The 15470-nt window shown below is 53.9% G+C and overlaps 2 protein-coding genes across 2 annotated transcripts; both read right to left on the bottom strand.

Annotated features, from left to right (window-relative positions):
- Positions 1–47: 47 nt before the first annotated feature.
- LOC311219284 (disintegrin and metalloproteinase domain-containing protein 32-like) lies at positions 48–8607 on the bottom strand (the record flags this gene model as incomplete). The annotated part of the gene is made up of 19 exons (XM_084302365.1): positions 48–84; positions 524–680; positions 837–957; positions 1534–1614; positions 1851–2034; positions 2509–2617; positions 3013–3211; positions 3548–3662; positions 3854–4048; positions 4459–4595; positions 4705–4786; positions 5010–5176; positions 6127–6183; positions 6327–6516; positions 6619–6695; positions 7007–7085; positions 7408–7469; positions 7758–7822; positions 8562–8607. The coding sequence occupies 19 exons, from the start codon at positions 8605–8607 to the stop codon at positions 48–50; spliced, it is 2160 nt and encodes a 719-aa protein (XP_084158491.1).
- A 77-nt stretch (positions 8608–8684) lies between these two features.
- LOC311219283 (disintegrin and metalloproteinase domain-containing protein 32-like) lies at positions 8685–15455 on the bottom strand (the record flags this gene model as incomplete). Its single annotated transcript, XM_084302364.1, has 17 exons — positions 8685–8827; positions 8912–9029; positions 9432–9512; positions 9814–9997; positions 10316–10424; positions 10820–11018; positions 11393–11482; positions 11760–11946; positions 12053–12189; positions 12300–12381; positions 12514–12680; positions 13250–13321; positions 13577–13642; positions 14018–14204; positions 14307–14383; positions 15247–15311; positions 15410–15455. The coding sequence occupies 17 exons, from the start codon at positions 15453–15455 to the stop codon at positions 8685–8687; spliced, it is 2010 nt and encodes a 669-aa protein (XP_084158490.1).
- Positions 15456–15470: the final 15 nt, after the last annotated feature.

Here is a 15470-nt window from a genome sequence, read left to right as displayed (position 1 = left end):
CCGGCCCCGCTGGGCTCCGCACCGCCCGCAGGGCGCGGGGCTCGCTCTCACCTCTCCCAGCTGCGCTGGCTGCTGGCCTCCGACCTGGGGGCGCGGGGCGGGCGTGAGGGCGCCGGGCACCCGCTGCTGGCTGCGCCCCGCGGGCCCCCCGGGGCACGTTTCCCCGAAAGGCGCGCCCACCCGCTCCCCACATGCACGTGTGAGCCCTGCCAGAGGGCCCGGTGTTTTGGGAGAGCGAGGTCAGTCGGGAACGTGTCACTGCTTGCACAAGTAACCCCTGAGGAGCATGCCTGCACCCCTCTGGGAGGCGTGCAAGTGCTTCGAGGGATGGGTGGAGGACAATTGCTCTGTGTCCTGACCCAGCGCTGCTTCCCCCTGCTCCCCACATGCCCAGGCTCTCTCCCACCCACTCTCCTTCACACCTGGACAGAATGCGTCCCCAAACCCCTCGCTGCCACAGCCCCCTGCCTATCTCCCCCACCCAGAACGGGGGACTCGCAGTAACCAACCACCATTAACTTACCCATCACTTTGCGATGCGTTCCTCGCACAGCGCCTCATCAGCTGGGTCCACTTCTTAATCAGGATGATGCAGCCAACAAGGATGGGGACGATGATGCAGAGGAGCAGCAGCAGCCAACTTTTCAGCGTGCCCTTAGGAAAGCTTTTTGTGACAGCATCTAGAGAGAGAACCACAGGCACACCTCCGGGTAAGGGCCAGGCGATGCCAAGGGCGTCTGCTCTGTCACAAGACCGAGGCTGTTTCTGGGACCATGGGGGCAGCCACTGCCCCCGGTAAAACCACTGGGCACCCGGAGCTGCCACACAGGACTCACCGTCACGGCCCCACAGCTGCTGCCCGCTGTTGATGCTGCCGCCTATCGAAGGTCCCCGAATCCTGCACTGGGGCGGGTACCAGCCCGGGCTACAGTGGCAGTTCCTTCTGTTATTGCAGACCTGCAAACATCAGGGTGGGAAGAAAACATTCCCCACCTGTAAGAACTTGTACTAAGGAGCACTGCGAAGCTTTCAATAGCACCGTTTTCATACCCACTCCTTCCCACACGCAGACCAGTGCAAGCCCCGTGCTGGGGTCACAGCCAGACACCAGTGCCACTTGGCACTGCTGCTGGACACCCCTGACTGGGCTTCCTCCATGTCCTGCTCCACTGCTCCCCAGGCTGCCTCTTACCTCGCACAAATACACTGGTCATTTCCAACACTATTTCAATTACGTGCAGTTAAATCCTCTTTAGTTACCCCTTTTCCAGTTTTCTGCTAATCTAGACAAGCAAGTACTCCACATCCCCTCATCTCATTTATATTTGGTCTTGGAAGGGAAAGTACATTAGGTATTCTCACTTAATTTCTCCCACAGTTGCTGCATAACAATTTTGGAGAATGAGTGTTAGCCCAAATCACAGGTTTAGCCAAGTCCCAAGCAAGCCACTGTAGGCACATGAGAAGATCCTCTCTCTTCTTCAGCAATATCAGCCAACATGACAAGACCACCCTAACAGCACCGTTACTTACTCCATGCCCAGAGCATTTAGTCTTCACATTGCAGTCATACTTCAGGACTGAATGTGGCTGGCACGTGCCATTCACACACACCTGGAAGTCCAGAAAGAAAAAAATTCTGCTGGATACTTTCCCATCACTCTTCGTCATGCTAGCCATTACTCTAAAAAAGATTCTTAGGTTCAACAATGATCAGTAAATCAATTACCAAAAATGTAAGTACAAACCACCTCTAAATTATACTGCAAAGTTGCAACCAGTTGCAGTTCTAAAACTGTTGCAGTTGTGATAATTGTATGTCATTTCCATGCTCTCAAAATATTTCTTACCTTTCTAGGACCACATTTTGTACCATCTTTAACCATGAGAGGATCTTGCACTGTTGGTCCACGCATAAAATCAAAAGACACACACAGATGTTCTTGCACTTGAGCATAAATGATGGCACCCTTAACTTTTGTGAAGGGAATACGACTCGGGTACGTGCATACTAGCTTTCCACATCCCAGATTCCTAAAAAAATCATTAGCACAGTAAATTAGAAGAGTGGGCACAGCATCTGGTTGACCACAATGCTGGAGGCACTGAGGTGCACAATTCAGGGAGGGAGATTTAAATGAAATAAGCACCCAAGCTCACCGACTGCTTGTACTGCTGGATAGTCGATGAAGTTGCTTCTCAACCCCCTGCGGTCTCCAGTACCCCCCCACACCTCGGGTTATGCCACGGGTAAGCATTTGTCATGCCCACCACAGAGTGCTCTGCTCACCCCTACGTGCCCCTTATCCATCAGGACAAGACCTGCCCGGCATCACCATCTCTTTTAAGAACAGCTAGAGCCAATAGTGGAAGAAAAGGCAGCCATGCAGGAGAAAACCCTACTGAAGAAGCTTCTGACAGATTTTTACGCTTTGCATCAACAGTAAAGGGGGGCACAAATTAAACACGTGTTCTTAGTTAAACACTTCCCTCTCCCTTGAAACCTACAGCCAAGAGCAGGGCTGGTACCCATCCTTCGGGTGATTACCACAGTGTCCAAACCTATCCTGCTGGCTGTTGACTTCTTCATAACAAGCCAAAGGAGCATTTTTGGCACCTGGAAGTTTGGAAATAATACTGATTATAACTGAGGTAATACAGATTAGAATACCTGTGTTGGCTTTAACATTTATCAGTTCTTGTATCTGATGGAGTAAAAAGTGGCTATATCACTATCTGCCCACATTCGAGTTGCAGGACAGACCTCGCAGACAGTGGAATTGCTGGTAAAGTCTCAGAGACCGTCCACAAAATCTGGGTATTTCTGTGGCTTGTTCTCTGCCTAGATGTATGGCTGTGCCAACATTCAGCCTGAAATCCTCACGTAAATCATCACCTTCCCATGGCCCATTCCTTTCCCCTCACCACAAGTGCAGGAAGCCCAGCACTACGCATTTGAGTCTGCACAGGCATTCCCAGCCCGTGCCAGCGAGAGCAGAGCCGCCCCGCTACCTGTCCCGTAGAGCCTCTGGCACTGCAGGTCAGCAGACTGGCAGCGTCCCTTGTAGCAGTACCCGGTGCCGTGCTCGCAGTCGTGCCCATCCTGCACGTAGAAATCGGGGGGGCAGGACGCGGAGGACCCGTTGCAGTACTCGGCCAGATCACACTGCACATCAGCAGGAGGGCGGCACAGCGAGTTCTTTGCTTTAAACTGGAGAGAGAGGCAGAAATTGTTCCTCTCTCCATCCTCAGGCACCCATCGGTGCAAGAACCCTTTACAACAGGTCCCCAGTGCCAGGATCGCTGCTGGGCACTCAGGTCCCCCATGCCCCATCCCCATCCCCTGGATGCTATCTTGTCCATACATTGCATGCTAGGGAAAATGCTCATCTTGCTAAAGACAAAAGGCGGCACCAATATTGTTAAGTTTTTTGGAGGTGACCATCAGCAAAAACAGTAAGCTGGCTTATAGTCCTACTACAGTAAATACTATGTCTCCAGACCTCAAAAATAGCCTTAACTTCTGATAATTATGAACGTGCCTTACCTGGCAATTTTCACAGCACCGTCCTGAAGAACACTTCACGCCCGGTTTGAGCTTGCACTGGGAAGTGCAGCATTTGTCCACCGCACATGCCTGCAAGCACACCGTGAACCCTTCCCTGCTTCACATCTCCTCACCTGCCTGCCCTGGCCCCCATCCCCCTAACAAACAGCATGCCTCAGGGGCCCCAAGGGAAGGGGACAGCTGCATCTCTGTGCATGGCCACAGAGCTGCATTATGAACCCCTGGACCACCTCCAGCCCATGTCTGGGACCATTCCTGAGGGCAGGGGACACCCCGGCCCCCCACTGCCCCACGCTCACCACCACGGAGCCGCAGTCGCACTGCTCGCCGTGCTCCATCACGCCGTTGCCGCAGACGGCCGCTCTGGAGAGCGGGCTCCTCCGGGCAACCCTGATGTAAGGGCACTCTGGATTGTGCTTGAGGAAGTTCTCAAAGTCTTCAAAGCTGCAGCTGCTAAAGGACTTTGCCCCACTGACACGTCTAAAACAAAGGATTATCCCTACTTGTGTGCATACCAACACATCCACCGCCGTTCCATTTCTTAACATCTCTGTTCAGTTTGAGAACTTGCTCATGGGTAAGCACGAGGCAGGACAAGCAGCCCCCAGGGGCCTTTCATCTCATTGGCAAACCTGACTTTAACATGTGCTATCAGTAAGAATGAGAAGCATTCAGAAACATCTTGCTTTTGGAAAGAAAAGATTTGCTTTCCGATGTAACCATCAAATCACTATTTATGCTTTTTTTCCTTTCCCAGAGCAAGAACAGCAGAGATCTCTGTGTTACCCTGTGACAGGAGGGCACCCACGCCCGAGGCACGCCGTGCCATCCTCCTCACAACGCCCTGCGCCTCTGGCAGGTGAAGGCCACGAAGGCCGCAAGGAACTCACAGCGCCTCTGAGTTCATCACGCAGATGTGCCCGGGGCAGTGGCAGCTCCTGTTGTTATCGTAGCTCATGCCCAAGCTGCGGGCCAGCATCTGGGCCAGGAGGACGGAGAACGACTCCAGGGTCACGCTGCGCTGGTACTGGGGGGGCAGAGCCAGGAGCTGGGTGCGGCGCTGCCCCGCAGGCACCCGGCCCTGGCGCCACCCCAGGGCCACGGTGCCAGCTCGGTCCCGGCCGCAGGCCTCGTACCACGGCCACCGCACCCGCGGCATCCCTCTGGCACGCCTTGTCTGGAATGGTCGCACCCACGTAGGAAGCTCGGTCCCGGTACCTGAAACACAGGAGCTCTCTCTGGCCTCCAAGCCTCAGCGGCTCCGGGTCAAAGCCCCCAGGCCACGCAGGGCAGGGGGGGGCTTTTGTTTGTTCCTCACTGCATCCCCACCTCGCTTCCACAAGAGGCATCTCAGCCCTAGTAAAGTCTAGAATTCCAGAGTACATGAATTTTACAGGTCATTACTGTCTACTCTGAAATAATAACGACCGTCTATCCTTACAGCAGTAGATAGGGCACTTCGTAGGACCGCAGAGCAGCGCTGGTCATCTTCCACTCCAGCAGCTGCATCAACACTTCTTCTCCATTCAACCCTGTCTGAATTTTATTCTTGTCCATCCAGACCTCCATGGAGGACAGGGTAATGGTTATGTTAAGAGAACTGAACATCTGGAAAGTAAACAGGAAATGGCTACTCACGTGTGTTTCATTTCATGCCCTGTGTAAATTTTTATTCTTATTAGTAGCCACATTGCCTAAGGAAAATAGACAGGAGCAGTTGGCAACTGATCTACTGTTGTGTATGTGTATAATGAAATGTACAGAGAATTAAAAAAAAAAAAAAATAGAAATAGCAATGTGTCCAAAAGAGAAGAGAAAAGTGTTTATTAAGCAGGATCTAACAAAAAACAGTCCCCTATGACAGACACAGGGAAAAAAGCAGTGGTGGCTTCTGACACATGCACACATGCATGATCACCCCTCAGTGGAACTACTAGAGGACAGTATGGTATCGAGGTAATGTTAGGCATAGCTATTGATTTATTTGAGAGAAGCACTGAGGTAGAGCATGTGTTTGTGGAGGAAAGCAAAGGATAAAACCTTACTTGCCACAGCTCCTAACCCCATCTAGACAAGACCTAGGGAAACTTGGAGCTTCTGACAGGCTAAACTAAAAAATCAGTAGCTAAAAAGATGAGATTCAGTATTATCAGAAAGCACATTTAATTAATTATTATCTTCTCAAAAATTAGACAAATCCTACCAATACCTACCTAGCTGTTAGTAGGCTGAAATTAAAGCCCAAAATTTCTATTGCAGTATTTAAAGAACGGTTCAAACTTACACTGCTGAGAGAGCTGATAATCTGAACTATCTTCTGTGTCACAACGTATTTGTCTGCACCCAGGTAGTTGTACTGAAATACGACATGAGGTTGTACCTAGATTACTGACGTGCTGAAGCACGTGGAGTTATCACGGCCTTTCACCACAGCCACAAGCTACAGCCTGCACAAAGCCATGCAGGACCACGTGAAAGACCATGGCAAAGCTCTGCAGCAGCTCTATCCAGAGCCAAGGAAATAAATACGGAACAGGAACTGACTGGTGCAAACCTACCAAATTCCTTTCCAAAATTAAATGGAGTGCCAACTCTCTGTGGTGCTTTGACAGTAACTGGAAAAGAGAAAAAAAAAAGTTCACCGTTGTTAATTAATTTCTCCATTTGAGTCATGATATGTAAGAAAAGCTAATTTCTTTGATGGACCAAGAGACACCAGAACTGATGCTGCCATCAGTGCCACCATCAGAGCACTCACTTCCAGCGTTGTGTGCGCTTTGTAGGAGACCTCCCGCACTGCTGGCCGGGCCCCGCTCTCAGCGCGGCTCTTTGCCAAGAGCAAATCTGCCAGGCTCTCGTTGCTCATGTGATAAATGAAGTGCTCGAAGGCGGGTGAATTAACCAGCGGCTCGATCCCGTAGCTGGCGTTCTCAAACTGCAGCAAGCCCCTGCGAGGGGCACGGCACCGCTGGGAACCCTGGCTCCCGGCAGGGGACGGGGAGGGTGGGGAGCCGCGGGCACCGGCACGGCAGCGCAGGTGGCCCCGGTACCTGAGCCCGGAGCAGGTGCTGAGAGTCACCGCAGAGCCGGGGACGCCCTCGATGTACCCGCGGTAGAAGCAGTCGCCCTAAACCACAGCAAAGCAAAGGGAAGCAAAGGGAACCACAGGGGCAGCTCTGTCAGGCAACAGCACTATGAAGATTTTGTTCAATCTCATTTTGGTTCAAGTATCTGCAAACAATCTCCAGTCTCTACACACTATCCCAGTGTGAGGACAGGGCATTCGTATGACAAAGCACGGCCCTGTCCCACCCAGCTCTGCTGAAGGACAGGGGAAAGGAGGGAAGCATCACTTCCCTGCGTAAGGGGTGACATCTCCCCATATACTAAAGAGCAAGGCTGCCCCGCAATTCATCCAACGTAAGAACAAAGCACTACCTTGATCTGGGGTGAATCATAGTACAAAGATCCCTTCTCATTGTATGTGTAAATCCTGAAATCATCAGGTAAAAAGAACCTAGAACATAAATACAGCAAAATCCTCTGAAAACACTCTGAGGAGTATTCACTTGGAGCTTCTCAAACTCGCGCTGGGTCCTGCAGCAGGCACTGCCACACCGATGGTGCCGGGGCTCCTTGCACATCCAAAACCCGCTGCCACCAGCGGTCACGGGCACAAGCATCCCTCCAGCCCTGCTCCAGCCCCTCACAGCACTCGCGTGCGTGCCACACAAACACGCGTCCTCTGCAGGTGACCGGTACCGTCCCGTGCCAGGGGAGCCTCCGGTGGGAGCGCACAAGCCAGCAGTGCTCAGACGGGGCAGCACCAGGGCACTTACTGCTGCTGCAGGTGAATGGTGTACGGCCTCCCCTCTATCGCGAGGACGTAGGACAGCGTGCCCTTGTGTGTGCAGAAGAGCAGAGAAAGGAAGAATTAGGAACAGCGACCGCAGAAAAGCAAGCTCAGAGGGCAGGCTGCAAGCGCTGAGGACAACTGCAGGAGCTCAGCAGATCTGGTCACCCCCCCACACCCCCTCACACACACACACTTCAGGGCAGGCAGAGCATCATTTCCCAAAACTGTCCCGGCAGCAGCCAACGCCAGGACTGTTACACCCCGTATTCCTGCACCAGTATATCCACTCGCACACACATGCACAAACATTAAATAGTTTAACTGTGTCAGTACCGTCTCTCCAGCTGTTTTTGAGGGTAACCTCTGAGGAACTGTGACGTGCAAAGGTATTTGTGAGCCTAGAGAAACAATTTGTTTTACAGTTATAATCACAGATGAATGCCACCACAGTTGTGCCTGGCAGCCACAGCTGGAGTTGTGAGCACGTGTGAGAGGCACTTTTACAAACCGTAGGCTGGCATGGAGAGGGATACCAGCCCTGCTTTTTCTGGACACTTCCATAGAAAAAAAAAACAAATGGATGTGCACACACCAGTGCTGGACCCCAGCCCTGCTGCAGCCCAGGAATGTAAGTACGGTACGATGGGAGCATGAGAGCGAGCCCCAGTTCAACCAACCCAACCCAACCCAACTTGCATCAGGAACAGAAATGGGGCTCGGGGAGCCCAGTCGAACACCGCTGGCTGCCGTACAGTGAGCGTCCACTTCAGCAGGCTCCACAGCGCTCCTGCTCCTCCGTGTGCTGCGCTCCACGCACAGCCGCCCATGTTGTGCCCCTTCACGTGCTTGGCACATCGGCAAAACCCAGGACCCCCGTGCCAGCGAGGAGGGGGTTACCCGGAGCAGATGAAGTCCCCAAACCCCCAGAAGCCGGATTCAGCGTTTGGTGAGAAGAGCCCAGCAGACGAGCCCCCGGCCCTCCCCGGGGACCACCACCACCCCTGAGCATCCCCACCACGACGCCGGGAGGGACCATTCCCGGCCGGCCCGAGACGGCTGCAGCCCCGGGCAGCACTGGGGCGGCCCCGGCCCCACCGGACGGCCCCAGCCTCACCGGACAGCCCCGGCCCCACTCACGGCTCGCCGCCAACATCGCGGCCAGCAGCGCCAGGCGCAGCACCATGGCGCCCCCCGCCCGGTAACGGCCCCGCAGAGAGGCGCAGCCGCTGCCGAGGCCGTTTCTGGTTTGTAAAGGTTCGTTTATTGCCCCCCCCGCACCCCGCGCCGCCCCCGCGCCTCCCGGCGGAGCAGCAGCAGCAGCGCGGCCGCGGCCAGCGCGGGCGGCAGGAGGCAGGCGGGGAGCAGCGGCCAGGTCCGAGCCGCGTCCCGCAGCGCCGGGGGTCCTGCCGGGGGGAGAAGGGAGCGCGGATGCGGTGGCGGAGGGGCCGCGGAGCCGCCGTGGCGCCGGGCCCGGCCGCGGGACTCACCGCGCTCCGCCGGCCCCGGGCCGCCGTCGGCGCTGACGCCCAGCGCGGAGCCCCTCCGGCTGCAGTCGGGCGGCTTCCAGCCGGGGTGGCAGTGGCAGCGCCGCTGGTTGGTGCACACCTGGGGAGGGGGGAGAGCCCCCGGCCCGCCGTCAGGCCGGGCAGCCCCCCCCGCAGCTCGGGCGAGGAGCAACCCAGCGGGGAAGCCCCGTCGGGGCGGGCAGCACGGCACAAGGCAGAGCCCCGAGCGCGGCCGCCCGCCCGTGCTGCATCCTTCAACATCGCTGCCCCCCCCCCAAACCACCCAGTTTTCCCTCTCGGTGAATAAAACCTGTCCTCCTCATTTCGGAGTTGGTTTTAGGAGCAGTACGTTGAAGTGGTTTTACTCGCGGTACCGGCTGACAGGGCCGGGATTTCAATAGGATCAGCCTAAAATGTGTCTGCAGGCAGGTCCCACGCGAGTCCCAGCAAACCTTTAGGACCAAACACCCGCAGCACTCAGAGCAGTGCTGCTGCTACTTACTCCGTGGCCGTGACATTCCACCTCGCTGTTGCAGTCAGATCCGAGGACGGAATGGGGGTGGCAAGTGTTGTTTATGCACACCTAGAAAAACACACGGCCATTCCAGTTCAGTGCTTTACCATCAGTCCTCAGCTCATTGGCCTCGTGTCCCACATGGGATTCAAAATACGCTTCCTTAGAAAAAACAACCCTGTGCTTTTGAAAAGCTACGTTTACTACTTTAGGGTTATGTTCAATGCTTATACCACACCAGAAACTTAATGTGATGCCAGTGTATATTTGCAGTGTTTACACTATGCTGCACAGGAGCGAGTATCCCTAAAACTGTTAATGTTTAAAATTCCTATCTGACGTCTTAGTTGACTATAAAGTGTTTTCTTACCTTTCCAGAGCCACACTTTGTACCTGGCGGAATCATAAGAGGATCCAGCCTCACTGGTATATTCAAGTAATCCAAAGATATACATAAATGCTCTCGCACTTGGACGTAAAGGACAGCAGCAGCATCAGTTGCAAAGGGAGTGCTATACGGATACGTGCAGATTAACTTTCCACATCTGAGATTCCTGTAAAATTGATTTGCACGGAATGTGTGTGTGTATCACATACGCATGCTAAACAGTGAAACAACAGCACCATTAAACCACACAACAGAAGTACGGAGTGCTACATGGTAAGAAAAAATAAGTAGGGCTGGCAAAGCCCAAGAGATGATCTGTGATACGGGGAAAGATGCTCCATTACCAATGAGGAGAAAACACACATAACTATTTATTGCTTCACAAATCTCACTGTCAGCTGGAATCTTGATACTGTCCTCTTCTGTACAGTCCAAATTAAATACTCATTTTTAGGGGAACAGCTGCCCCTCCCTTGCAACCTACCTCCACGCGCAGGCCCTATAGCCATGTCGGGAGTGAAACCCACAGTGTCCAAATCTGTCTCGCTGACTATTGACTTCCTCATAACACGCCACAGGAGCACTTTTTGAACCTACAAGTTTAATTTATAATCAATATTAGTGCTAAAGAAACATGAAATGACATGTTATGGTACCTACAAATTTTCATCTTGCACACAGCAGAACGTGGATGCTGTACATTATTTAGAGAAAATGTTTTGTTTTTTTCTCTAATTAGTCCTGAGAAGCATGTCATGGGCCAATAGAAAATTGGCTCGCTGATGAAGTTCTCACCAAATATCAGACCGGAGTCTAACAACTAACCACGAAACCTCACCTCCACAGAAACCAGGCTACAAAAAGCCATAATGAAACCCACCTGAGTTTGGTGTTTTAGAGGGCAAGGACACAAACCAACTTTGCTAGCACCATAGCTGCCTTCTCAAGCAGGGCAGCAGTGCCAGTGAGAGCAGAGCCACCCCGCTACCTGTCCCGTAGAGCCTCCGGCACTGCAGGTCAGCAGACTGGCAGCGTCCCTTGTAGCAGTACCCGGTGCCGTGCTCACAGTTGTGCCCATCCTGCACGTAGAGATCGGGGGGGCAGGACGCGGAGGACCCATCGCAGTACTCGGCCAGATCGCACTGCACGTCGGCGGGAGGGCGGCACAGCGAGTTCTTTGCTTTAAACTGGAGAGAGAGGCAGAAATTGTTCCTTTCTCACAATTCCTCTCTCACAAATGCTCAGGCACCCACTGGCAGGGGTCCCTCTCGGGCCCCCGGGACCCTCTACAACAGCTCCCCAGTGCTAGGACCACTGCTGGGCACTCAGGTTAACCATGTGTCTCCCCCATCCCATCCCATCCCATCCCATCCCATCCCATGACAGCCTTCCCCCAGTAATTTCCTTCCTTGGGATTTTAGGGAGCTGAGCTGGAAAGCTCCACCCCAGGAACTGCTGCAATTGCACAGCAGAGGAGTTTGTCCTCATCCGTAAGCATGGGAACATAATATTTCTCCAAAAATTACGATGGCCTTGTGATGACCGCAAGAACATGACTTACCTGACATCCATCACAGCACAGTCCAGAGGAACATTTCACTCCTGGCTTAAACCGACACGTGTTAGTACAGCATTTATCCTTCAAGCATGCCTGAGAACACATCACAAAGCCACATTATTCTGCACTTCTGTTCCCTCTCAGCTTTTCACTGTCCAAGGTCCTCCCCTTCCTGCTTATCCATAAAATGGATAACATGAGAGAGTGGGCAAAGCTGCTGTCGGATCGATGCCAGCACAGGAGCTCATGGCAGACCCAAGACCTTGGGCTGGCTCCTACTTCAGCTGCGCCCTGTATCTCCACATCTCACTGCTCCGAATGGACAAACAGCACAAAATCCCACATTTACCACAGCTGCTGCAGTGCTCACCGCCTCGGAGCCGCAGTCGCACTGCTCGCCGCGCTCCACCACGCCGTTGCCGCAGGAGGCTGCTTGCCGGTAGGAGAGCCCGGCCAGGCGCGGCCTGTCGAACAGGCAGTCCCCTGTGTCCAGCTTGAGGAAGCTCTCAAAGTCTTCAACGCTGCAGCTGCTAAAGGCTTTTGCCCCACCGACATGTCTAAAATGAAGGATTATCCCCGTTTGTGTAGGTGTCAACGCATCCACCACCATTCGGTTTGAGAACGCCCTGTGCCTCTGTCGGGTGAAGGCCGCAAGGAACTCACAGCGCCTCCGAGTTCATCACGCAGATGTGCCCGGGGCAGCGGCAGCTCCTGTTGTTGTCGTAGCTCATGCCCAAGCTGCGGGCCAGCATCTGGGCCAGGAGGACGGAGAACGACTCCAGGGTCACGCTGCGCTGGTACTGGGGGAGCAGAGCCAGGAGCTGGGTGCGGCGCTGCCCCGCAGGCACCCGGCCCCGGCGCCACCCCAGGGCTGCAGCACCCGGCCTGGTCCCAGCCGCAGGCCTCATACCACGGCCACCGCACCCGCAGCATCCCTCTGGCACGCCTTGCCCGGAACGGTCGCACCCGCGAAGGAAGCTTGGTCCCGGTACCTGAAACACAGGAGCTCTCTCCGGCCGCAGGTCGCAGCCCCCAGCCCCGTGGTCCCCCCAGTGCCCCCCACATGGCAGGACTGGCTGAGCTCTGCCCCGCACCGCCAGTCCCTGGGGGAATTCTAGCCTTACACAAAGAGGCAGGCGATGTCATACGACCGCAGAGCGAGGTATGGCTGCTGCCGCTCCAAAAATCTCTGCAGAAGTTCATCGGCTTCCCCTGCTGTCGAGATTTTATTCTCCTCTATCCAGAACTCCAGGGAGGACAGAACAACGGTCACGTTCAGAGGGTTAAAAATCTAAAAACGTGACAGGTGAGATGGCTGCTCACACGCCTTTTTTCAGAGCACAATTATGTCTGTACATGCAACAAATGAGACAGGAAAAGATGGACAGTAGCTGTTGGCAGCCATGGAATGACATCTGTATGGCAAAATAGAATGAACTAAACTCAAAAATAAAACAGTGTCCCAAGAGGCACATGAACAAAGCCTAATAACTTGGTAAAAATGTTTCAGTTTTTCTGCTAAGTAGCTTATCATCATACGCACAAATCAGCCCAAGGACACTTCTTAAAAGTGTGTTTGTTGGACAGTGTGGAGGGGAAGAAAAAGCAAAGCCTTTGTATTCACCCACTGGGGTTAAACTCTTCACCAACCTTTTATCACGTCTGGCCCAGGAGGCAGAGAAGCTGGCGGCTCCTGCCAGGCTGTGCCTGGCATCGCAATGCCAAGCATCACGAGCCAAGGCTGGAACTGCAGTTACAAAGCCTCCTCCCCAAACCAAAAGCAACTAGGAAATAGGTGGCTGTTTCTAAAATCAGCCCCTCATCATTCTATTACGATACAAACCAGGTTTCAAAACTTACATTGTTGACTAAATTGAAAATCTGGATTATCTTCCATGTTGCAACTTTCTTGTCTGAGCCCATATAATTGTACTGGAAAACAACACAAGGGCGTAAGAATGGACAAGTCGTTTATCACAGCAAAGCAGGATAAGGTGGAAAGGATTCCCAGCATCCAGTCACGTAAATGTGAGCTACCAATTTTCAATCATTCTTTCCTGTAAAATCCACAGTACAAATACCTTTATAAAGGGAAAACCAAAAATGCATAAAAGTTGGAAACGGCACCATTCTTACGTTCGTAGTAGTCAAGCAAATACAAGGAGAAGATGGCTGGCACTGACTTACCAAAGCCTTGTCCAAAACTGCATACACCTCAAAGTACTTAGGAGACCGTACTGCAGATAATGCTGGCTAAAAAAGAAAATATTGTGAAGCTGTTTATGTTTACATTCCATCGATCTTATTCCTGAAATTTGCTATACTACAAAGTGTCTGCTCAACAGCATTACGTGGATGCTGTCTTCGTATTTAGCACAAGGTAAGCAGCCGCTCTAACTTTAACCACTCCTCACTTTTCAAAGAAGCCGTTCTAACTTGGCCATGCCTCTCGTTAGGCACCAGGACAGTGACGATCCATGCGACAGCTCCATGAAGCCCTTGCCCTCCTAAAATCCCCCACCCATCGCTGCCCATCCAGACCGCACGTGGGGCAAAGCTGCCTGCAGGAACAGCTCCCACCCAAACCGAGCAGACGTGAGCTCGGCCAGGAGACCAGCGGCAGCTCACTTCACCGTACACGATCTTCAGCACCATCTCCTGCGCTGCCGGCTGGGCCCCGCTCTCGGCGCGGCTCTTTGCGAAGAGGAAGCCTGCAGTGTTCTCGTTGCTCATTTGGTGAACGAAGTGCTCAAAGATGGGTGAATTAACCAGCGGCTCGATCCCGTAGCTGGCGTTCTCAAACTGCAGCAAGCCCCTGCGAGGGGCACGGCACCGCTGGGAACCCCGGCTGCCGGCAGGGGACGGGGAGGGTGGGGAGCCGCGGGCACCGGCACGGCAGCGCAGGCGGCCCCGGTACCTGAGCCCAGAGCAGGTGCTGAGAGTCACCGCAGAGCCGGGGACGCCCTCGATGTACCCGCGGTAGAAGCAGTCGCCCTAAACCATAGCAAAGCAAAGGAAGCCCTAAAGTCCCAAGAACTGGTCACCCAGACAGTTTAACTGCACGCACTGAACAGCAGCTCTGCAATACTTCAGGTTAAAAGAAAAAAAACAGCCCAAACTTGCCTTGATATGAGTCAAATCAGTTTTAAAGGATGCCATCTCATTAGACATATAAATCCTAAAATCATCAGGTATAAATAGACTGCAAAAGAAAAGCATGAAGTCAAATACTAAAACTAGCATCTCTTACACAGAGCTTCTCAAGCTCGCGCTGGGTCCTGCAGCAGGCACTGCCACACCGATGGTGCCGGGGCTCCTTGCACATCCAAAACCCGCTGCCACCAGCGGTCACGGGCACAAGCATCCCTCCAGCCCTGCTCCAGCCCCTCACAGCACTCGCGTGCGTGCCACACAAACACGCGTCCTCTGCAGGTGACCGGTACCGTCCCGTGCCAGGGGAGCCTCCGGTGGGAGCGCACAAGCCAGCAGTGCTCAGACGGGGCAGCACCAGGGCACTTACTGCTGCTGCAGGTGAATGGTGTACGGCCTCCCCTCTATCGCGAGGACGTAGGACAGCGTGCCCTTGTGTGTGCAGAAGAGCAGAGAAAGGAAGAATTAGGAACAGCGACCGCAGAAAAGCAAGCTCAGAGGGCAGGCTGCAAGCGCTGAGGACAACTGCAGGAGCTCAAGAAGCAAACACTCCTCATGGGGCAGGCTGAGCCCCTGTGGCTGCAGTTACAGCTGCCAGCACTCACCACCCCCATCACCCCTCTGCAGCCAGCAGAGCACAGCCTCCTGCATGTACACCCACTCACACCTACACACACATGTAGGAAATAAGAGGGGTGCTCAAGTACCGACTCTCCCGTTGTGTTTGGGGGCAGTTGCAGCGGGACTGTGATTTGCGACTGTGCTCGTGAACCTGGAGAGAGAGAGAAAGAGGGAAAGGGCCGTGCGAGGCATTACCAGCTGCAGCCCCAGGCACGCTGGGGGCCCACGGGTTGCTGTGGGCAGACTCACACAGCACCGCCAGCAGCACCGCCCGCAGCACCACGCACGGCCCCATGCTGCGGCCTGGCTG

Source organism: Netta rufina (assembly GCF_964035555.1).
Source record: "Netta rufina genome assembly, chromosome: 27".
NCBI classification, from domain to species: domain Eukaryota; kingdom Metazoa; phylum Chordata; class Aves; order Anseriformes; family Anatidae; genus Netta; species Netta rufina.
This window is presented reverse-complemented; position numbering and strand designations above follow the sequence as displayed.